The following is a 25,650-nucleotide window of genomic DNA, read 5'->3' on the forward strand; positions in this document are numbered from 1 at the left end:
GTGGAACGACACATGAGTAAGCTCTCAAAAGTTTACAAGTTTGTTCTGTGGTAAAATGAAGGTACGTTTACTGATTTCCTGAAGACAAAGTGAGGAAATTCAAAACCAATGTACATTTATGGCCTAGAAGTCATAGTACATTTATTTTTTTTAAAAATAATAATGGACAATTATAAAGTAATAATATTATTTTACAAGATCCAAATTAATATAAAATTTCTTAATTATAACCCTCAATATTTATATTAATAAAATTGCAAATCCTGATGATACTAGTTAAAAACTATCATTGCTAGAGTCCCTGTAGGAATTTGATCATAAGATAATACCACTTTATAATGCCTTGGTAAGGCCAAGGAATACTGCATCCAATTTTGATCACCACGATGTAAAATGATGTTGAGACTCTAGAAAGAGTGCAGAGAAGAGCAACAAAGATGATTAGGGAGGCTAAAACATATGAAGAATGGTTGCAGGAACTAGGTATATCTACTTTAATGAAAATAAGGACTAGGGGAGACATAATAGCAATGTTCCAATATCTCAGGGGCTGCCACAAAGAAGATGGAGTCAAGAAGTTGTAAATGCTCCCTCACTGGAAATTTTTAAGAAGATGTTGGATAACCATTTGTCTGAAATGGTGTAGGGTTTCCTGCCTAAGTGGGGTTGGACTAGAAGACCTCCAAGGTCCCTTCCAACTCTGTTATTCTATTCTATTCTATTCTATTCTATTCTATTCTATTCTATTCTATCCTATCCTATCCTATCCTATTTAACACACAATGAATTAGAATGCCCAAGAAAAGATGTTAAAATGGATTAATCAATTCATTACATAAACAAAGATAAAAGGTACAAAAGTATATATACCAGTAAATGACTTTATGCCATAGTTATTATATGAATACCCCCTTTTTCATAACATCATACATATAAATATAAATATACAGATATCATTAATGTAAGGTTAAAGGAAAAGACTTACTCATAATTTATTGTAAAATATACTACAACACGAGATATTTTTGATTTGCAGGTCTTGGCAGACAATGTCTAAATTCCTCTATTCAGTTTGACTGATTGTTGAGGGATAAGTTAAACCAAATAAGCATATCAAATCTTTTTCCCTATCTGCTAACAACATTGTCCAGAGATAATCCTCCAAAGGGACTAATGTTAATTGGCTAGAATATATTCTAAAAATATGTAATTTTTACTGTAATTTAACAGTAGTTTGTTAAGCAGGAGTCCGAGGTGTGGCCCAGCACTAACAAAGAGGCAGAAAACAATTCTCTCTGAGTCACATATTTATTCAGATCTGGACAAAGGTGGGTCCTCCTATAAAGCTGAAAAAATCATAAATGCCTTTATTTGGTTTCCCAAGGAGGAAATGCAGCCATTTGCATGAAAGTAGATAAAAAGCAGAATTTGCTGCAATGTTTTTGCTCATCAAGTACATTTAGAAAGAAGTGTTTTTTAGCAAGTCCATTGTGCCTAATCGGTAGTTTCCCGTCATGCCTCTCCTGAGCTATGGACAGTTCCATGTCCATAGCTCATTTATTCTTTTTAATCCAGCCATTTCGATGCAAGAAACTTGTTCATCCTAAAGCCAATCAATGGGTTAACCAGACTAAGTTACAAAGAAGAAATAACCTGTTTTATTGGGGACATAATTGGAGACAAGGAAGCAAAGGGGACTTAGCCAGTGGTGGGATTCAAGTAATTTAACAACCAGTTCTCTGCCCTAATGATTTCTTCCAACAACAAGTTTGCCAAACTGCTCAGAAAGTTAACAACTGGTTCTCCCGAAGGGGTGTGGACTGGCTGAATCCCACCACTGGACTTAGCGTATTATAAATGATGATTGTCCTTAATTCCTTCAGTCCAGACTGCCACCTCACAAGTAAATTTAGCCACCCAAAAACTTAAATTACTACTGAAAGCTGTTGGTTCTCCTTTAATATGGAAGAGTTGTAGTAGGGAAATCTCACCATGCTAATAGACGGAATATTTATTTTAAAAATTCCAGAGTGCTCTGAAGCATTTTGGAGATTCAGATCCAAAGAACTGTGATAAAGTGTATTCGTAGCCATAATTCCAATTATGCAGTACTGAACTATTCTTTCAGTTTGTGATGACATCCTTCATTCTTTCATCCTGTCTTTGCTTCTAATCCCTTGAGCATCCCCATTGCCTTCACTATTACCATTCCAGTTCCACTCAATCTTTTTCAAAAATGTAGCACACAAAAACTGGAAACAATATTCAAGACGGAGTCTGGTTGAAGGAGAAGGAAGTGTGTGAACCTTCATATAGTTGTCCAGTAAAGACATCTGCAGTAAAAACATAGCTTTGCAAACAGTAAGAGTAAATTTCTAGCTAGGGTTGTTAATTAAAGTGGATTATCTTTAAAAAAAAAACCACTTTCTTTTCTTGTCTCTCATGCCTGGACTACATTGTTTCTGTTGAAAATAAGAGACAGGTCATCATTGTTTGCTTTCTTCCCACCTCCTTCAGTTTGTAACTAAAACTCTTTTCCATAAGGAGTATTTCCAAGTTAGATTTTCTCCAGTCTGTAAAGATGCATTTGATTACAGTTCCCAATGGGCATAACTTTGCAGTTGTCTTTCATCAATTTCCTTTTTTTTTTCTAAGCCTATTTCTAAAACCCATGAACATTGTTTAAAATTTTATTGCTATCTTAGAGGATATAATATTTTGTATCATCTGAAAATCTGATAAGCATTTCTTTGATAAATTTGATAAGCTTCTGTTTCCCCTAAAATCAAGAACATCACAATAGTCATTTCCCCCCAGTGACTTCTACATCCATTACTTCAGCGCCTAGTCCTGGGAAATAGGACATTTTTAAGAAGTTACTAATAACAACAGTAGGAGCCATTGTTTTCCAGAAAAATCTCCTGTTACTTAAGTTTTTGAATATGTGAAATGCTGTCTATCCAAAATAGTCCGTGCTCTGCGATAGATCTGGAACAAATATAAAAAGGAATTAGTAAGAGGTAACATCAACAGGCCACTAAGAATTTGTTGTTCAGTGGCCCATACAAGATTGACTATAGCATACTTCTGAAAATGCAAAGACAAAATTTGTTCTGCCAGCTGAAACAAATGCAACCAAACAATGTTGTCAACCCAAATTATCTCAGGGAGATAGTTCAATGATTGTGGAATCTTCAGACAGTTTAAAAGCCATGTCATTCCACAGTTACTTTGGCATTGTCAGTTTTGCTTTAAAATGCACTTTGTATTGGAAAAAGTAGTAGCATAATCAGAGAGTTGATTAAAGGGCAAAACATCTAGGAGACCATATGAAGCATGACAGAAATACAGTAAACTAATATGTTGCTTTAATTATATTCTTAAAGTGTTGCATTTCTCCATTCTTCACAGTATTTCAAATAACTATTTGCTTCATCTGGGAAAATTGCATTTATTCTTATTGAAGAAAATATGTTTTACAAAAATCTTAGGGATAATAATTCCCAGATTATTTGTTGCTTTTTTTTTGATAAAAAAATGATTTATGTTGCTGAATCTTCATTTGCCAGTATTGTACAATTCCCTGATATTATAAAATTGCTTTCTAAGGAACTCTAGTGTTAATTTAAAAGAGTTGTGATCACCATATAGTGGTGATACTATAATGTAATAATTATAAAATAATTATACTGTGAATTATATGGTACATTTAGTAAGCTAGTGGTTATAAGTTTAATATATAAGGTTTCTTATATATTAAATTTCTTCTTTGTCTGGATTTCTGGATATTTTTCCTTCCTTCCTTCCTTCCTTCCTTCCTTCCTTCCTTCCTTCCTTCCTTCCTTCCTTCCTCCCTCCCTCCCTCCCTTCCTGATTACTTAATTTGTTATTGTTTTTGGAGCATATCCTGACATTTTTCATTTAATATTTTTTTTTATTAAACATACTAGACTTCTACTACTACTACAGCTATATCCTGAAGGCTACATCATCTCATAACTGTGCTAAAACTTTCTAGAAAGTTTTCCATATTATACCCAATATTTGTGATAATTATTATCAGAATGGTAAAGGAGATATGGTTGAATCAGACGGGGACACCTCATCTCTATTTCTATATGCTAATGATACAAATATTCTATCTGTAACACATGTGGGTATGCACTGATGAGTTAAAGCCTTATTTATTACTCCAGGGAATACCTTGAAATTAATTATTGTAAAACAAAAGTTGTAGTATTTTTAAGAAAGTGCATTAAGTTTCCAATTAGCTGGAAGATCAACAGGACATCTACTAAAAAGGTTTAAAACCTTCAATTATCTAGGTGTTCAATTTCAATTTTCCACTTGTTGGAACAATCAAATGAGTGAACTTAATGTAAAAGTTCAAAGAGCATTTCTGCAATTATCAAACCATTACATCTCAGCATCAATTAAGTTATTTGAAGACATAGTTCTGAATCTCATGCATTATGGTACCCAATTCTGTATTTACAAGGAAACCTCTAGGCTGAAAAGCAGCCGATCAAAATTTTAAAAATATATAGTTTTTGTCCTTCATTCAACTCTTAATGGTCAAATATGATTAGAACTATGCTGCATCTCGTTTGGGAACTGTTTGAGACTTTGTCACCTTAGATTCCTATCTAAGAGAAATCATCTGGAGAAACTCCTTAGTACATGGTACCCTGTTATATAGATTTGTTTTGTCTTTAAAAAGACAGATAAATTATTATTTGGCCTACTGTGCCTTTTTAGTCTGGGCAATATCTATTCCTGATCTCGATAAAACTTTGACTGAAGAAAATGTATTGTATAAAGTAATTTGGCTTATTATTATTATTATTTAGTAAAAAGAGAGTAACATATTTGAAAAAAAACAACAGAAAAAAAATGAATGATTGTAATGCTATATAATTAACTGATTTTTATTAAGATGTTGGATTATATTATTTGGAAGAGTTGATAATGAAAAATATTTTTGATTATAATAAGGGAATTTAACAAAATATTAGGAATTACATTATGTTGTGAGATTTTAAATTTAAGGGGTTTAACTTAGAGATGAAAAGGGGAAAAATTGAATTTTATTATTATTAAGATTATAGATTAGGATGAAAGGTAATATTGGTCTATAAAAATTAGAGAGAATAAACACTATGACAAAAAGGGAATATATAAATTGTGTTGGAGATGACTAAAAATTGTTTAAATTTGTGAACTGGCCAATACTCTGTTCAGAAAAAATACATTGTATGTTTGTTTGTGTATTTATGTAAAAAATTTTAAAAAAACTTTTTACAAAAAAAAAAAAACTTTGGCTGAAGATAAGAAAAGGATTTAGGATTAAGACACAGCTAGTATTTCTCATCTTTGTTATGTGCACTTTTTCCTTCCTTTGGCAATATTACTAGATTTAAAAACAACAACAACAACAACAACAACAATCATTCTACATAGCCCACACAAGACATTTTTCTCCCTGGCCTGAATCAACATGTTATGCATTTGGGTGACACTACACTAGGCAGATATACCACTCTCCTTTATGAACATCATACTTCTATACGAGTTCATCCAGAGATGGCAACTGAAATCTTAATAACATATATTACTAAAAAAAGCCTTTGTACACACAGTGCAACCTTATCCTATCTATTGTTAGAAATTGTGCGTATTTATATGACCATGAGGTGACTTTGCTCCTTTTGCAACCAATTTTCAAAACCTCCCAGATGATTACAATATTTTTATCTATGGTTTCTACGACTGTCCAATATCCTGTTTGCCTTTACTGCTTTTACCAGGCCTCCCTTACACATATGCACACACAGATATAAGAAAGAATGTGTGTCTCTTTTTGTGTGTTTTCATTGTCCACTGTATTTGATGTACTTTTAATGATTATTCTTGGTCTGTAAACACATACAATTCAAATTCTTTTTGTTTTGTAGAAAAATAGAGTTATCATTTTTATTTCATATTTCCTTTTCCTTTTGCCTTTCTATGGCTCAAACATATTTTTCCCCAGCCCACTAAATGTTTAATATTAATTGGGGGGTTTTGTTTTTTTTTTTTTTACGTTGGTGGAAAAAAAGTAGTCAGAGTTTTTAGACTATGATTTGTATACTATAGGAAAGACCTTACAATCTAATTAAAATGAGATACAGTCAGTCATGGCACAGCATAAAATGTTCCATTTATTTTTAGGGCCTAAAAATAGCAACGTAAGTACTAGCTTTAACAATGGGAAAGAACATACTTGCACTGGAAGAGAAGGCGCAATCTCCCTTTTATTATTTTATGAAGCTCATTAACTGCAGCCTACTTCCTTTCTGGCAGTTTGTTGAAAAATCTTTGGAGAACAGTGATCCATGGCTTTTAAATGCCTCTGTAGTTCACTGAGTTCAATGTAATTGTTGCTGAGCCTGGGGAAAAAAAATGCTACGTGGCTACGTAAAAATGTACAAGAGGAAGAAATTAAAGACTAGCTTTCACAGCAGTGAAGCTCATAAGACGTCTCAGGTGAGGAATCATTTAATGAAAGTTCTCCCCTCATTCACATTTCTTCCACATCCAAAATAAAAGTATTTCTAGGTAAAGGACAGTCAGCAACCCATATCTATGTAAATTTTCTACAGAGAAGGAGTGAGAGAGACAAAGAGAAATAGATAAGGATTGATCAGGGGATGACAAGACTCCTGGAGTGCCAGTATGTATACCTGATGTGGTCTAAATTATAAAGAGTGGTACAGAAGAAGATACAATGGTCAGTCTTGCTAGACAACCACTAGGAAGGACAAGATAAATGCACAAAGTTAATTCAATTGTGTGACTTTTCATTCGAGGATGAATTACAAATTCAGGTTTAGCATTTACTCACAAACACAATGTATTGTATTTTCATCATAGAATCTGAATTCACCTGTGTTACTTACTTACATCCTGGTGAGACTTGAGTTCTCTGGATATTGGATGAAGGCCCCTTTGTCCTATAATCATTTAATCCTAAATGACATGGTATTGTGATTCTCTGGATATTTTCACACTGATATAAGCATCAGCCTATACAGATAGATAGATGTAGATATATATGATAGAGATAGAGATGGAGATCAGATGATAGAGTTATGCAGATATTGATGTAGATGTTGATATAGATTTAGGTGTGTGTGTGTGAGAGAGAGAGAGTGTGTGTGTGTGTGTGTGTGTGTGTGTGTGTGTGAGAGAGAGAGAGAGAGAGAGAGAGAGAGAGAGAGAGAGAGAGAGAGGGAGAGAGAGAGAGTTTTCCAGCTACAGCTACTGTATATATGTGACATAGCTTTGTCCACTTTTCATTACTGGACTATCTCTGTGTCCATGTGCCACAAAAATATGGCCACTTACAGTAGAGAAACTAAAGATTATACTGAACCACATAAAATTATATTTCTTTTGGCTATGAAATTCTTTGGATTTTCACTTATAAAGTTTTGATATATAAGGGGAAGATGGAGTAATCCCATGTTAGTTATTTCAGCAGTAACTTCTGTGGAACAAAAGTTTTGTTGCAGAGCAAAAATAAGCAGGGCTTAATTACACTGAAACCCTTTTTCGTGTCATAGAATTTTTAAATCAAAAACTTCATACATGTCTTGTGCGTCAATAAAATAACAAGACAGACATTCACACCAATAAAATGCAAAGGATGAGTCAGTGCTATTTTGTCAGAAAAGATCAAAGTAATGTTGCAATGACATTTTTAAAATACCTTATTCAAAGCTTTTCACTCCTTATTTTAAGTTCAAGGTCAACACTGCATCACTTAGATGCTGATTGCTTAATGTAAAAACCATTTCAAAATCACTTTCAAGCCTTGGGTTTATTGGAAGAATGTTTAGCAAATTTTACGTCAAGACCATCAGGAAGTATTTCATTCACTATTACAGTTTTTGTAGGTGTGTCCACAAATCAGATTGTGGTAAAAGTAATAATTCAGGATGAATTATGAATTCTCTCTGCTCTCTCCCTCCCTCTCTCTGTCTCTCTTTTTCTCCCTGAATAATGCATGAATAATAATCAGCTTTTTAAAATGGGCACCACAACTTATTCTTTGGAATAATTATTCTTTGTTTTATTGAAGCTTGATTTATTTGAGATAGGGAGAATTGTCATTAGCCAGATAGCTGGCTTTCAATTGACTGCCCAAGAATATGTGCATAATGGAGCTCGACATTTCAAAAATTGTAATAATAATGACTGCTTTGAACACAGATAATTTTCAGAAAATATCAGTGTTTCAATTTAGTACTTTTAATACATTTTGCAGCTCAAATTCAACCTGACAGAAAAGTTTGTTAGTCTGATTAGTATGTATGTGTGTGTGAGAGAGACAGAAACAGGCACATACTCAGAGAGAGAGAGAGAGAGAGAGAGAGAGAGAGAGAGAGAGAGAGAGAGAGAGAGAGAAACAGAGACAGACAGGAAGAGAGAGAAAGAGAGAAAGAGAGAAATGTTGTCCATATGTTTCTGTTGTTATAGTGCTCCGAATACATGTGAAATATACGTGAAGAAAATAGAGTATATCTACCCTTCGATAATTACATTAAGTAATTGTACCAATTAACAACCCAACAGAAGCATAGAACAAAGCCTTTAATTTTTCCTTCTTAAAACCTTTTTGGGAGATTTCAGGTCCAAATATGGAAATAGTGAAGGAAAGGCATGGCTGCCATCCAGAGGGCAGTCAGCAATATCAAAATGATGGGCTCAACGAGAAAATCAAAGCCCTAGGCTTTTTTACATTTATTGTGATGCATGTGGCATTCATTAAAAGGTGTGAGGCTTCAATCATCCAGTCATATACTTCATTTTGTTGTCATTTATGATTCTTGTAGATTCCCCTCTAGGGTTCTCAGTCAGTCTGCTAGGTTTTTAGCTTCGTATTTCTTAAAATGATATTAGTTTTGAAGACAGACTATATCTCTAGACATCACTATCTCATATATGAGAATATCATTTAGGGATTTCCCAATATGTGCTTCATGTTTGTTGCCCAAAGCAAAGCAAGCTATGCAGCCAATTTGACATTGTTGATGACCTTTAGGATGTCTCTAGGTGACCGTGTCTTTCCTTTGAGTCACCTAGGCTGTTCTATCTGGCAATAATCTATCTATGTTCTAGATGGATAACATCTTATCTACAAAATTTTGTGCCTGGAAATTGTAAAGTTGCAACCTAATACAATAGATGTGTTTCCTGCTATGTTTATTCTGCTGCTCCCAAGAAAAATGGAAAGTCTTTTGATCACAGAGCATAATTCATTTTGCTTTGGGCAATAAATATAAAGTATATGTTGAATTGTGTGTGCGTGAGCATGCAGATACTCAGTTATAGTGCAACTTTATCATATTTATGGACACATCTGTCTTTAATGTAATGTTTAATAGAACATTTTCCTCCTTTAACTTTTGGGATTGCAGCTATGTGCAGATCAGCCAGCTAAGGAATAATATTATTGATTTGTTTATCGAGGAAAGTTTAACTGTGGTAAAGAAATGCAGAAGAGAACTGTAGTAAAGAAAAGGCCATGATTCTCAAGTTCATCAGAACCATCTTAAAAGTTCAGAAAGTTAGACAATTTAATTGACCTTTTTGGGCTGAATTAGAATAGAATTCAGCAATTTTATACTAATATAGGTGGATGCTGGTCTTTATTGGCCTTATATTAACTTTTGTTGGCGTCATCCAGTAAGGGAAAATTTATTGAGCATATTAATATTTAATAAATATTACTTAATTTAAAATAGCTGATGCCATCATTTCCATAAAAGCAGTAAGTAAATTACTTGTTTTGTGACAAATAATTGTCTTTTCTCTGCATAATGGATGTGGGTTATTAATGCAGGAACTTCTTTAGCTTTTGTATTTGTAAATATGAGAAAGAGAAGGAGGGAGAGAGGGAGAGGGAGAGAGAAGGAAAGAGGGAGAGGGAGGGAGAGAGCGAGAGAGCGAGAGAGCTGAATTTCACTTTTGAGAAAATGTTATTTATGTTGGGTATAACGGAAGGGATATGTGAATGGATCAGTGATAAATATTATTGTGTTGATTTGTATTAAAAATGTCTATCTTAAAGAAGTTGTGTCCATATTGAATCACAAATATGTAATTCAAAAGTGTATAAACTGTATGTGTCATTGTGGATGACCTTTTGCATGTGTTGTATTGCAAAATTATGTAAAATTTTAATGATATAACGATTTATATGATGTGAGGGTGATAGTGGTTATCTATAGTGTGATCTATGCATTCTTACTTCCCATAGCGCTATATGGTCCATCAATTCTTTTTATAGAGTTATTGTTCTGACCTAGACTTCCTGAGTGAGTAAAACACATGAGTAGTACCAAAAACTTCTTTTATTGCAACAGCTTTGAATTCTGTTCATTCACAGATGAGTCCCAAATAGTTGTAAAGAGTCCTTTGGGATAAGGCTGATAATCACCCATCTTTATCTCCCTTGACATGCGCCAAAGACCTAATTGGCAAAGCCACACGGAGTCCAGAATCAAACAGAACTTCAGACTTTAAACTGAGCAGAATTAACAAGGTTGCTTCCTGCAAAGGCCCACGGGCCTTTGCTCCTCTTTTAAGACTTATGGGAGGGGCCAATCATCTCCAAGCCCTACTCCCAAGTCAACCCTTTTGTTTTAACTGTTCTTGCCTTCTGGCAGCTCTGCGCATGCTCCCCATGTTCCTCTGCTTCGCTGAGGTCCGACTCTGGAGGCTCTGGTGGCAGCACGTACCTCCCAGATGGCCCTTTCTCTTCCGCTGACGCAGAGCTCTCATCCGAGCCTTCCCCAGACTCCAGGACTGGCCCATGTTCCTCCCCAACCTCCTCACTGTCCGACTCTGCTGCCAGCTCTGCAGACCACTGGCAGACCACAACAGTTATATTCTTTTTGTTGAAATGCATACACATAAACACATACATGTATATATTCAGTGCTATATAGCTATATCTTCAAAATGTGTTTTTTCTTTCTTTCTGAAAAAAAGATTAATATATGTATAAACAGAAATAAATATCTATAGGAAAAACTCATACTACTCTTTAATTTCAATTTAATTTTAAAATAAATAAACTTTGACCAAAAAAAACCCAATATTGAAATATTACACTAAATGTGGACATATATTTTTCAACACCTGCAACTTGTAAAAATAGCTTATTTTCACTTAAGCTATTTTTACAAATAGGATTTTCAAAATGTTATATTTTCTACCATTTCTTTACTTTACCTCATAAATTCAATTACATACTTATTTCTTACAAGAATCTTGAAAAAAAAATTCCTTTCTTTTTTTTTTTCTGTTGCTATTCAACAACCTTTTCAGAATTTATGTAAGCAAAATTATTTCAGATACAGAGATTGCCATCACTAAACAATAGTGGTCATAAAGTGCAATATCATAGCATCGTCCTAATTCTGATAAAGGAGAATGTTGAGCTCAGTATTAAAATGAGGGGTCCTTGGTGCTCCCTGATTATGCTACCTAGTTTGGGTAATGAAATGTCTATGTCAGTGTTCCAAGTAATGCACCCATAGAAAGATGAGGCACATAGATTCCTCAAGGAACCATTTATTGGATACATTATATTGACACATCTGGTGAAAACCGACTGCAAGTTCCCGTGGTTTTCACCTGACTAAAATGTGAATGTTTCCACTTTCCCCCAAGTCATCAGTCACATTGTCCAGTAGAGGTGCTGGCTGGTTGCTTGGTTACTCCACTCCTCCTCTTCCCAGCCATCTCTTGGAATGTCCTTGGTTCCCACAGGAAAAACCCCAGCTAGTTATTTCCCCACTTCCTGTCCCTTCTTCTTCCTTGTGGCAACCCTGAAGCCTCCCAGTGCCGGGCAAGACGGCCTTGACTTTCATAGAAAGAAATGTTATTATGACTACATATCACCCATTTCCCCCTCCCAATTTCCCACAGCAGTAAATGTGGCAGGCCTGAAGGCCCAAATGTAAAAGATGGCTTCCAGGTCTGACAGTGGAAGTAGCAGGAGTCTCAAGTAAGCAAAGCAGGGGTGCCACATCTATGGCAGCGGTATGCTCCAGGAAAGAGGGGCTGGCCCTTGGAGGGATAGTCCAAGGTATATTTGCACAGGAAGGCCAGGAAATACGTAGCATGGCAGGGTACAAGCCAGGGGTGGGTTCTAAATTATTTTACTACCGGTTCTGTGGGTGTGGCTTATTTTGTGGGCGTGGTTTGAGGGTCATGTGACAATTCTTTAGGATTTAGCAGAGGTACTGGCTACCAGACTTTTACCTGCTTGAAGAGCTGTATCGGTCTATCAATTTGTTTTTGGAGGCACTGGTCTACTCATTTGTTTTTTGGAAGCACCGGTCTACCCATTTGTTTTTGGAAGCACTGGTCTACTCATTTGTTTCTGGAGGCAGCGGTCTACTCATTTGTTTTTGGAGGCACCGGTCTACTCATTTGTTTTTGAAGGCACCGGTCTACCACCACACTGCCTTTTAACACTGATCAGCTGTAGGGCAGCCCTTTGAAGGCCTGCAGCAAGAGTTTAAACAGTTTTTTTTCCTTCTAGCCGATCAGCTGGGACTCCGGAGGCAGCAAATAGATTGGGGGCAGGGCCAAATAAAAGGTAAGAATAACGTGGGGATGGGTGGGAGGGCCCAGCTCCCGAACAAAGAGAACTGGTTCAGTGATGTCATATTGTCACCGCTACCGACTCGGCCGAACCGGGCCAAACTGGGAGAAACCCACCACTGGTACAAGCAGAAGAAGGCTCAGTGGTGAATGGTGCAGTGTGGTATGAGCAGAGAAATGGTGGCTGAGTGAATGGTATGACATGGTGGTATGCAGGTAGATCAGGGATGAATGCTATAGTGCAGCATGAGCATAGGGAGGCTAGAAGGTGGATGACATGATATGGAGCAAGTGCAGAAAGGCTGGGAGTAGGTTGGGGCACAAACACAGGAAGTTTGGGGGAGTTACAATAACTACTTCCAACATTTCCTGCCTGTTCCCCAATGACTGGTGAAGTATAAGTGTGAGCCAATTGGAAAGCAGCTGAGTCATGATCATGTGATCACAGGGATGGTGTGATAGCTTGACTTTGAGCCAGGGGTGAAATCCAGCAGGTTCTGACAGGTTCTGGAGAACCGATAGCGGAATTTTGAGTAGTTCAGAGAAGCGGCAAAAACCACCTCTGGATGGCCCCAGAGTGGGGAGGAAATGGGGATTTTGCAGTATCCTTCCCCTGGAGTGGAGTGGGAATGGAGATTTTGCTGTATCCTTCCCCTGCCATGCCTACCAAGCCACGCTCACCAAGCCATGCCACACCCACCAAGCCACGCCCACAGAACCGGTAGTAAAAAAATTTGGATTTCACCAATGCTTTAAGCACTGGTCATAAGTACCACTTGTTCAATGCCATTGCAACTTTCAATGGTTCACTGAATTAGTGGCCAGTAAATAAGGACTACAGGTATAAGTGTGATGTACAAACAACGCAACATAATTAACAGAAATAAGTCTAAGATACAGTAATTTTGGTGAAAAATGAAAGAAAATATAATTCTTCCTTCTTTCGATATATAAATAATCCATGGGCATTGGGGATATCAGGTAGGTGATTTTTTTTCCCAATCCTCTCCAAAAAAATAAACAAATCCTTCATTGGCTGTTCTACTGCACACACTTATTTTCGGAAGAAAATAGATCTGTTCTAAAGTAATGGTGTTGCTGTAGAACAAGCAAATCTATCAGGGTCAGTACAATCCATGTTTGTGGAGATTGGAACCTTGAAATATGTTTGGTATTCAAAGGATAACCAGCAACAAGGATGGATGAAAGAATGTGACATAGCCTTTATATTCTTTCAGGTTTATTGAGGAATCAGGAACCATTAACCAGAACTGTTTGAGATTATTAAAACAAACTTACAAAGAAATAATTGCTTCTATAATTATCCAGATTATAGTAAAACTAAAGATCAATTGTCTAAGAATCAAAATCAGTCATTTTTGCTACCTCCCATAAAATGGAAGAAATGTCCATGCCGGAAAATTGATAGTGTATAAATTGTTTCTTGCCTGTTTTTACTATATTGTTTTATAGTTTATTTTGGGGTTACTGTATTATACACTATGATATATGATACAGTAATGAGGATCATTTAGACTAGATGAAGGGGATAACAACATTTTCCAGGTGAAGATTGAGGACTATTTCAGTATAAACACAAAATAAATTACATCTATCAAGACTAATACCAAGGAATTAAATTCTCTCTCAGATGTTAAAGTTTCCAAAGTTTTATTTTGATTCTAAAATACTTTGTATTTTCCAATTTCATTGAAATCATCTATCTTTTGGAGAGGAAAAAAAAGAGCAAGATATTTTTTTTCTTCCACTACATCCATAAGTCTTTCATGAATTATTTGCTTTTATATTTATTCATTTTTTGTAGCTGGGTTCTGGGTTGATTCCTCTTTGCCAGTTTTAAAGTTCACATAGATTTCTGTAATGATTTTCACCTCCCATTGTGGTTTTGTTGATTTAAATTAGATCACCTTGTATTAAGTGATTATTACAACTTTGTTTAATTTATCTACATTTCCTCCTCCTCCTCCTCTTCTTCTTCTCCTCCTCCTCCTCCTCCTCTTCTTCTTCTTCTATTCCTCCTCCTCCTCCTCCTCCTCCTCCTCCTCCTCCTCCTCCTCCTCCTCCTCCTCCTCCTCCTCCTCCTCCTCCTCCTCCTCCTCCTCCTCCTCCTCCTTCTTCTTCTTCTTCTTCTTCTTCTTCTTCTTCTGCAATTGGTGTGGAGATTCTCAGTCATCTATCATTTATCTCCAGTCTACAACACAGACCTTTCAACAGTTCCAAGAAGGCTCCACACCCATTTGCACTACTCAAGTGACCCTGGGGCCACAGATAAACCTCTAAGTGACCTCGATGACTCTCTAGAGGGTTTTTTATTTGTTTCTTTAAATATTTGTTCTGAGTTTTGTATGTCATTCTTCAAACTCAGGATTTTCCAGTGATAGTGAGTTTCAGATTGGTATCCAGAATGTTCAGTTAAATTCTACATTTATATTAATTCCTTTTAACAACTTTGTGAAATTTGAACATTTGAAATTTAAATAAATCAATATATTTCAAGGATATAGCTTTATTATTAGGACAGTTGCATTTAATAAATGTTTCATGAAAGCTTACAGCAATCAACAGGTTATATTGTGAAAATCTATTCTTTGTTTTTTACAATATAATGTACTTACTTATACTATATTTATATATCTGAACATGTAGCTATGGATTAAGAGAATTCACAGATGTCTATTCTGTGAGTTATGTATCATTTTGGAGGTAGAAAATTCACCAGAAACAGATAACCTACTCATTCAAAAAGTTTGTCATGAATTCCTAAGTTCTGAAAGTTTAAAGTTTTTAAGGTAAGAGTAAAACAATAAATAAATGCTAGAAGCTTGATCCTATGAATCATTCAGAAGGGCATTTTGTATTTGGAACTATTGGAATACTTGAAAATTATCACATTAAATTCATTCATTCATTCATTCATTCATTCATTCATTCATTCATTCATTCATTCATTCTGGTTACAACCAGAATGGGTTGTAACTAGAATGAAGTTATTTAAAAGTGATACAATTGAAAATTATTTGTTTATTTATAAAGTATTTGCCACCCATGTTGTATCTAATGACTCTGGGCACCTTACAACATAAAAATGTTGAAAAACATTAAAATCGTCCATTGTAAAATCATAGTAGGTAAAAATGCTGTAGACTATTTAAAGGAGTTTGGATTTTGGTGTATTATCTATGTGCATTCCTGCAGATGCAGGCCCACATAACCAACTAGCCTTTTTGTTAATCTGCTTAAAGATGCACTTCTGTTGCTTTTGAGATAACATTCCATGTACATCACTTAAACTCAGTTTCCCCCTTCTGATAGCATTCTGACCTTGCCTGGACAAATCTAATATCGTTTCTGATTTTTTTTTTCCTCCCTCTACATCAGTGTTCAAGGCAGAAGGTGCAAACTCCAAAGCTGAGGAGAGGAGAGCAAAACAGAAAATATGGCAGGGTGATTGAATCTTAGTCTACTCTCAATGAGCAGAGAACTTTGGTTGACTGATGAGAGAGTCAGAATGAATTATGTTCCTTCTGTACCTTCTTTTTTAAAAAGAGTTTTTCCCTAGCAAAGTGTTAGATTCCTTGACCCATTTGAAGCCTGCATTTTTCCAACAGAGTTGGCAGTATGACTATAGGGATTTTTGTGCGTCCTATGACTTTCATCGGTGAATACATTATATATAGTTACCATGCTGAAGGTGTTATATCTAGAACTGCATTGTTCCAAAATTGGTATCTCAGTAGTAGTATAATCGTTCTGGTTTGGAAAGCAGCAGGGGAAAAAAGTACTAAGATAACATAACTCTTTGCCCCAAATTTGATATAACTAGCCTACCATTCAAGTCAACAAGTTGCAAGATACCATTTTTGCAACTGGATCCAACCATTGCTCAAGGCGGGAACCTAATATAAAATATTCTTGCCACATGAATATTTAGCTTCTCCTTACCAATCCTGTAGGGGCCGCGGTGGTTCAGTGGCTAAGATGCTGAACTTGTCAATCAAAAGGTCAGCAGTTCAGTGGTTTGAATCCCTAGTGCCGCGTAACGGGGTGAGCTCCCGTTACTTGTCCCAGCTTCTGCCAACCTAGCAGTTCGAAAGCACATACAAAATGCAAGTAGAAAAATAGGAACCACCTTTGGTGGGAAGGTAACAGCGTTCTGTGTGCCTTTGGTGTTTAGTCATGTCAGCCACATGACCACGGAGACATCTTCGGACAGCACTGGCTCTTTGACTTTGAAACGGAGATGAGCACCGCCCTCTAGAATTGGGAATGACTAGCACATATGTGCAAGGGGAACTTTTACCTTTACCTTTACCAATACCAAGGGCAATAAATTCCTTTGTCAAACTACTCTTTTTTCCCTATAAAATTCAGTTGGAATCTGTTTTCCTGTGACATACAGTATATACATTATTTGGTATCTTATTCTCTCAAATGCAAAACAAATTGTGATTCTTTTAAATAGCATCCCTTCTTGTTCTTGAAAAGTGTTGTGATATTATTACTTTGTTCCTAATTCCTTGAATCTCTGCATAGAGTTTAATTTCTAGTTTTTTTTTATTATTCTCTTTGATATTCACTGAATCTGTCCCAACACTTTTGCAATGCCCAGAAGTGGAACAAATAAATGAGATGGAATCTGACCAAAACAAAATAAAATGGGAATATTTTTTTTCCTTCATTTTGGAAAAGAGAATAGATATTTCTTTCATTAATTGACTTTTCTTCCAAGTTAGTTTTAGAAAACTAGATAACTTTAGTAACTTCAGGAAGTTTTGTTCTCCTTATAGCCTAGTTTCCCATAATTAAAACTTTTTACCTTCATAGAGCCTTTGCCATTGCATTTCTGTATTGTAGGAACATTATATCTCATCCTATAGTAATTCTTAATTAATCTTTGTCAGAAGAATAATTTGGGGTTCCAACTTGAGCTGAGTCTGTGAAAGATTAAATAAAAATGAGATCCAGACAGCTGTGAGAAAAGAAGAAATATTTATTCCTAAAAGCAAAAACAGTTTGTATTTAGGGGTGGGCTGCAGAGAAATGGGGTACAGGAGCAATTTTTTAAAGGGGGAGCTTATCCGGGGTGTCACGTGCTGATTCTAGGGTGACATTTGAGGGGCGTATGTATAGGTATATTTATTCTTGTGAATATGCAGTTCCTCTGGGAGACATAATTTAATTAACTCTGTGTTTGCAGACCTTACCCTTTGATGTGTGGATTAGGTCTGGGTAATTTATTTTGGGGTTTGAAGAACTTTGAGAAAGGGATTTTTTCCCCCTGTTTTCTATTTTTACTTGATTAATTTAGTTTCAGCTTGGTCATCAATTATCTAGGGGAGACACGGATTCTCAGACTATTGTGGATTCTGTTAATATTTTAAGGGAAGATGGAAACAGTATAAAGAGTAAAATATATTTGATACAAAACTTCTTATACCTTGTTCCATGTTTCACATATTTTTCTTCTGCTTTTCTTTTTATCTATTTAACCTAATGCATTCTAATCAGGTTCATTTGGAATATTAAGCAGTCAGTCAATCATCATCATCATCACACTGAAATTAATTAAACTTCCAACATTGTAATCAAAATTATATATTATGATATTCAAATGAAAAAGATATAAATTTTCTTTCTAGGAAATTTTTTTTTCTTTTTCTTTGCTTACATCTGGTTAATCATAATTAGAACAAGAGGTGTTCCAAATCTTCCTCTGTACAATTTCATATGATAGCCGTGTTGATTCTAAAGGTTGCTTCCTAATTATCTTTCCTTCCAACATATATCTGTATCTTATTCCTCATTTTACTACTTTTCACCCTCTTTTATCCTACTGAACTGAAAAAAAATGACTGCATGTGTACCTATTCTATTATGGCTTCATACATGAGTATAATTTTAGTGTATATTTGGCCAGGAATTGGAAAAAAAAAAAAACATACAGTATTTCATTCAACCTTTCCTTTCCTTTTTTTTCCTAAACTTTTTAGTGGTTTTTGGCCAGTTTGTATTTTTCCAGACATCTCTCCATGATGTGGTTGAAGTATATGATGGGCCAACTCAGCAATCATCTTTATTATCTTCACTATCAGGATCACATTCAGGTATCTTATAATAGAACTGCCCTAAATATGTTATATATTGAAGTGACTTTTACGCTAGATAGTTCTGCTGAGCATAATTGGTTTTGAACATTGAAGAACAATCAAGAATGCATAAATTAAAAGATTAAATTGACGCTGTTATGGTATTATGGGGAATCAGTTGAAAGAAGAAGAAACAATGTGATGCGTGCCTTAGATTATCAGTAATTATTTTGTAGAAGTTGGGGGAAAATCTATATTTTTGTACAGTGAGGAAATGATTATTTGGGAATAATTAGGGAAATAAGGTGGCATCCAGTGTGAGTTGCTAATATTTTTCTTTATTTTCCAGGCTTCAAACAAGGTTTTGTAACTATTCTAACAAATAAAAGAGCAGTAGTCATTAATATTCATCTATTTTTTTAAGATTTAAAAAGAGCTACAGCACAATAAATAGTTACATTACAGTACTTCACTTCTCTGTAATCTAAAATCCACTTTCCCATCAAAGGTAATAATTTTTAACATAATTAATCAGAGACAAATTCCATCTTATTTTTAATTAATTACAGATAACATGCAGTTCTTGTTGGAACTGCATCATGCAAGAAAATAAATGTATTCCCTCCATCATCAAACCTGAGATAAATTCAACAAGCATCGATCTCATCTTCTACTAGCAATATCCTCAAAGCTGTAGTTAATTAAAAGAATCTGGAGCTGTGCCTACAGGCTATACATTCAGAAAAGAGTTTATGTAGTTTACACCTCAGTGATGATAATTTACATGCATATTAATGACAGGATTATGACATACAAAGATTTAAATTAAAAGATAGTTGACATGAATTGACACCACTATTTACACAAATATGTAGCTCATGGCATTCAGTCCTCTCAATTCCTGGCAAATAGATGGGGAAGAAATGGAGGTAGTGACAGATCTTATTTTCCTGGGCTCCAAGATCACTGCAGATGGGGACTGCAGCCAAGAAATTAAAAGATGCTTGCTCCTATGCTATGGCAAATCTAGACAGCATACTAAAAAGCAGAGACATCACCCTGCCAACAGAAGTGTGTATAGTCAAGGCTATGGTTTTCCCAGTTGCAATGTATGGCTGTGAAAGTTGGGTCATAAGAAAGGCTGAGCGACAAAGAATTGAGGCCTTTGAACTATGGTGCTGGAGAAGACTCCTGTGAATCCCTTGGACTGCAAGGCGATCAAACCGGTCAGTCCTAGAGGAGATCAACCCTGACTGCTCCTTAGAAGGTCAGATCCTGAAGATGAAACTGAAATACTTTGGCCACTTAATGAGAAGGAAGGACTCACTGAAGAAGAGTCTAATGCTAGGAAAGATTGAGGGGAAAAGAAGAAGGGGACGACAGAGAACGAGGTGGCTGGATGGAGTCACTGAAGCAGTAGGCGGGAGCTTAAATGGACTCCGGAGGATGGTAAAGGTCAGGAAGACCTGGAGGAACATTGTCCATGGGGTCGCAATGGGTCAGACATGACTTCGCAACTAACAACAATTTACACAAAGAAAATACATTATGGAAATTCATCTGAATGTTATAAAAAAAGACTTTCCTGCCACTACACATTCATTCTATTTTAAATTTCACAATCCAGATCAATTTCACTTTTGTGCCAGTGCCAAGATGTTGGGAAACTATCAGCCAGGCAACCAAGAGGGATGAAGTGGGGAATTAGCCTTGAGTCATTGTGCAGCCACAAGAGAACTAGGACTGACCCCTCCCCCAATCATTTAATATATTCTAAATAACATTCTCCATGGAACCTTATCTCTTTCTTCACAAGCGAAGGAAAGCAGTCTGGGGAAACTCATGTGTTATAGGCAGAATTTAATCAAGTAAGATTAAGAGCTTGAACTCTTTGTGTGTGGATCTGGTTGCTTTGGCCTGACACAATCTGCCCTCATTATTGGTGAAAACTCTAAGCAAACTGATATTTGGTAAAGTTAATAGCTGTTCTTAGAGTGCCATTCATATTTCACGAAAGAAGCAGGGTGGAATTATCTGCTATGTATTCTCTTATAGTATATTCTATTGAGCTGTGGTGGTGCAGTGGTTAGAGTGCAGTACTGCAGGCTACTTCTGCTGACTGTCAGCTGACTGCAATTTGGCAGTTCAAATTTCACTAGGCTCAAGGTTGACTCAGCCTTCCATCCTTCCGAGGTGGGTAAAATGAGGACCCAGATTGTTGAGGGCAATAGGCTGTCTCTGTAAACTGCTTTGAGAGGGCTGTATAGTACTGTAAAGCAGCATATAAGTCTACGTGCTATTGCTATTGCTATTGCTATTACTTGAAGCGCTCCTCTGGGGAAAAATCATCTTTACAGTCCTTCTCCCAGAGCTAGTCCACTGGAATTAAAAAATAAAATAAAATAGAAAAGTCCTTTCATTCACAGAGAGACCGATATAGAAATTACCCTAAAATGTTACTAGCATTTATTTGATAAATGCGGTGTTTTGATATTTCAAAACACCGTAATAATCACTGATGAATTCAATGTATTTCACATATTTCATCTGGAGCAGCATATTATTTATTTATTGTTACTCTGTATATAAATTTAGCATGCATAGTTTGATGTATTCCTTGGGATACTCACATTTATGTGTTAAATTTGATATGACCCAAGCAACATTTAGTAGTTTTGAAATTCTTGAAGAATTTAATTCTTCCATCATTTCAGTGAGATCTAGAAATATTTAATATAGGTAAGATTGGATTATTTTTCATGAAGTATTTTTACAGAATTATCTTTTCTCACAAAACAATCTCTGCCATAAATGAATATGAATTTTATGGACAGATTGGTGAGACTGTATAAAGAGTTCTGCTGAGACAGATTATAGGGTTCATATTTTGTTATGAACAGTTGATATCAAATTGTCTCTTGAAATAATATAAGTAGAGCTTGTACTGTTGATGTACTCCACAATATAATACAGAAATATTAGGGGATGATTATTTAGAATATATTAAAAAGGAATTATGCTTCTTCTGAACATTTTCCTGAAGTTGTTAGGGGTCAAACCCCAAAATAGGCAGTTGCAATATATCATTGTAACTAAATAGCATAAGTTTATTTTTAGTGAAACTCACTCCTAGGAAATCAATTTAAACAAAGTTCTAAAGAAATATAAAATTTTAGAACATTGTCCTTGGAATCACCATAAGAGAAAAAACACTTTCCATTGTTTATATGGATATTGATCCTTTTCCGCTGGTTCTTAATTTTAATAATAAATCTTAGGAAGATTTTTAAAATAAGAAATATTGGTTATTTCCTTTTTTTGAAAGAATTGTCATAGTTAGAGGTAGCTTCATTTCATATAGTTGGTATAGATTCTGCTTCTTCAAATTTGGAATTTACAGGCTTCTGCAAAATTAATGTCTATAGAGATAGTAGTAATGTTGTCCAATGTTTCTCAACCTCAGCAATTTTGAAACATATGAACTTCTGTTTCCATAATTTCTCAGTAAATGTGCAGGCTGAGGAATTCTGGGAGATGAAGTCCATACATCATGAAGTTACTGAGATTGAAAAACACTAATTTAAATTAAAATAACATTAAATCAAATCCCAAAAGATTGTTTCTTTTGAACCCTTTCTAAAATATAAAGTTATATCCATTCTTACTAAATAGTCTGTCCCGTTACTACTGATAGATCTTACAAAGCAAGAAATAAATGTAAAATCCCAAACAAAACATGATTCATGAACAGCATTTTCATGTAGCTTCTAGTTCCCTGTTTCACTCTCTTTAATTGTTTGCTTTGAAACAGTATAGTAGACAAATAATAAGCAAAGGCCATTAATTTTTATAGACTGTTATTGGGGGAGAAAAAAGCCCTTCATTTTATATAAGATACTTACAGGAGGATAAGAATCTTTGAAATATTCAGCAAATGATATTGTAGGATTCTTGACAGAAAATTGTTTCTGAGGTGCAGTGTTTTTTTTTCTTGAGTAGGAGAATCCCTTCCACTGAGCTCAAGAAACCAGATAACTGTACGATTTACTTCAGTCGGACCTGTTACAGCCAAAGGATTTCACTTCGTTTATCAAGGTATGAGACATAAATGCCTCTAACACAATCTGGTGGCCCTTGGGCTGGATGCGTCATGCGCAGGCCACACCCACCCCAGCTCCCCAAAGGGGAAAAAATGTCACGAAACGTCACATGACGGCAACGTGATAATGCAAGTTTGACACCCATGCTCTAATATGTTTCAATTAATTTGATTTGCTAATTTCCTACCTTTTATTGACCTTTCAGGGTGTTTTTTTTTAAAAAAAATACCTTATTATTGTTATATTACTATGTCTGATTATTTTGAATGTTTTCATTATTAACATTCTGAAGAAGATATAGCAATATATAAATGATAGAAAATCTAAAGGTCACTGCTGGAATGCACTGAGTCCTAAACAGAATAAGCTATATTGAGCAGATATTTAAGCAGTAGCCCATAGATCTACTCCAAAGTTTTTATGCGTTTAACCTGAACCTCAAAATTTAACCTAAAGTCTTTTTGAGTTTAATCAGAAAATCTGCCAAGTTAGTAGGAATGCTGCAAAAAAAAAGTTACTTTCTCTCTCTCTCCTTCCTCCCTCCCTTCCTCCCTCCATCCCTCCCCTCTCTTCCCTTCCCTTCCTTCCTTCCTTCCTTTCCCTTCCCTTCCTTTCCTTTCCTTTCTCTCTCCCTCCCTCCCTCCCTTCCTTTCTCCTCGCTCCCTCCCTCCCTTCCCTTCCCCTTTTTTTGCATTTTTCTGCAATGCTTTCATAATTTAAAAAGGGGTGAAATCTAAAGGGGAATAGTGATGACAAGACCTTTTTGCTATTTCAGTTATAATCTTATCTATTAATATTCAATCTAACCTTTTGCTCAGGTACATATTTCTATATCGGAATATAGACAGTGATAGTATATTGAGCAGTAGAACTAATTTTATTATTAAATATTAAAACATGTTCTTTGAATTTACAAGGCAATCTTATCCATGAAGAAAAAAGTAGGGGTAATCCAGTGTATATAAGAGTACAGCTTTCCATTGTTTCTCTTTTTGTAAATGGATCAGACACTTTAAAAATAATTGCATGTCAACATTTGCTGCTATAATTTAGCCTTTATAAATCTGAATATTAATATGACAACCAGAGCAGACATTCATAAAAATGTAGCTAATCAATTTAAATATCTACCCGTCACAGAAATAAGAATTTCGCTTTGTATATTAATTCAATGAAGCAGTACATTTCATATTATTTTGCGAAAAGCTTGATACGATTGTTCTGTTATATAATGGGAATGGAAGTTTTTGTTGCAATTCTAGACATTTGAGCCTCTTATTTGAAATTTAGGAATTATCTCATTTTCTGCCACGAAGCAGTATGCATTATCTCTAATGTGTTTCTAGCGGTTCCAAGAACAAGTTCAACGCAGTGCAGTTCAGTGCCTGAACCACGATTTGGAAAAAGGATTGGAAATGAATTTGCAGTTGGTTCGTTGGTTCTTTTTGAGTGTAATCCAGGCTACATACTCTATGGGTCAATAGCAATTAGATGTGACACGGTGCCCAATGCATTGGCACAGTGGAACGATACCCTTCCTACATGTGTTGGTAAGTAGCCAAAATTCAATTATTTACAGGGTCTATTATTTTTTACAGTATGAAACGTAGGATTTATTCTACTATCTATATACTTCAAGATAAAATGACCTGTTCATTTGAACCTATTATAAACCCTATAGCATTGTAACATCATGCTCTCCTGCTTTTGCCATAACTAAGAGGAAAGGCACACCCCTCAAAATTGAAAGGAATCAGCATGTTCTTCAGGTTGGTGAAGAACCTGTTTCATCCATGAACAGCCACATATCTGCATTTTGTTTGTTTATTTATTTTGCTCATTTATTTATATGCTTCTTCAATTGCACTTGAACCTAAGCAGAATACACAGCAGCTCAACTGATTAAACTGACTAAAATAAACCAATAAAAGTGATCAACTGATTAAAATAGACTAGTAAAAAAATAATAAAAAATACAACAGTAACATATTGGGGAGTGGGGCATGTTGGAACAGCTCTACCTTATTTATTTTATTTTATATGGTCACCCATTTCAGAAAAAGTAACTTTGCATGGCATACAGCAAAAATATAATGACAGTAAACATGTCGAATCTGTTTTAGTAAAAAGTTTTAAGAAGCACACTATTGAAGTGTGATTAGAACATTGTGAAAATATTTTTTTCCCTAGATTTTGAAAATACATGCTTGCGTTAATATAGACAAATCCTACTGGCTAATTTGAAAGGTTTCCAGACTCAGTATATAATGATGTATTTAATCATTATATTCCTTCAAAGATGATATCTCCAGAATTTGCTCATTCCTGTTTTTAAATCATTGTCTAGTGTTATGTTTCTCATCTTGGTGATTTGGAGATGTGTGGACTTCAAGCCCCAGAATTCCCCAATCAGCATGCTTGCTGTAGAATTCAGGGAGTTCGCGAGGTCCATGCATCTTAAAATTGCTAAGGTTCAGAAATATTAGTCTAGTCCCAATGCTTAGTATATTGGACAAAAAGGCAGTGGGCCTTTTTTCCCTAACCAAGACAGACTCCAAAAATGAGGACATTGTAGCAGCAACAGTATGAGAGGTGAAATTATTGAATTACTCCTAAGTAGGAATTTGGGCTATATTTTAGGAACTACACTCATCCATCTTTGTTGACAGTTTCATCGGAATTACAAATATTATGCTTTCCATAAGCACTGCAAGTTAAGCGATGCAGTGGAAGATGATTAGATCAAACATCTTGTTATTGAGTAATTGGTAGATCTAGGATTC

General features: G+C 35.4%; 1 protein-coding gene across 1 annotated transcript in view; it reads left to right on the plus strand.

The window, feature by feature from the left end:
- The window catches only part of CSMD3 (CUB and Sushi multiple domains 3), a 700,075-nt gene that overhangs the window by 533,897 nt on the left and 140,528 nt on the right, over window positions 1–25,650 (plus strand). Inside the window, exons 32-34 of the mRNA XM_070942050.1 lie at window positions 18,672–18,785; window positions 22,767–22,862; window positions 24,214–24,417. Of these exons, the coding sequence (XP_070798151.1) occupies window positions 18,672–18,785; window positions 22,767–22,862; window positions 24,214–24,417 (414 nt within the window). The remainder of the gene's footprint in view (window positions 1–18,671; window positions 18,786–22,766; window positions 22,863–24,213; window positions 24,418–25,650) is intronic.

The sequence above is a fragment of the Pituophis catenifer genome, unplaced genomic scaffold (genome assembly GCF_029215685.1).
Source record: "Pituophis catenifer annectens isolate HBS135680 unplaced genomic scaffold, rPitCat1.0.hap2 SCAF_3, whole genome shotgun sequence".
NCBI classification, from domain to species: Eukaryota; Metazoa; Chordata; class Lepidosauria; order Squamata; family Colubridae; genus Pituophis; species Pituophis catenifer.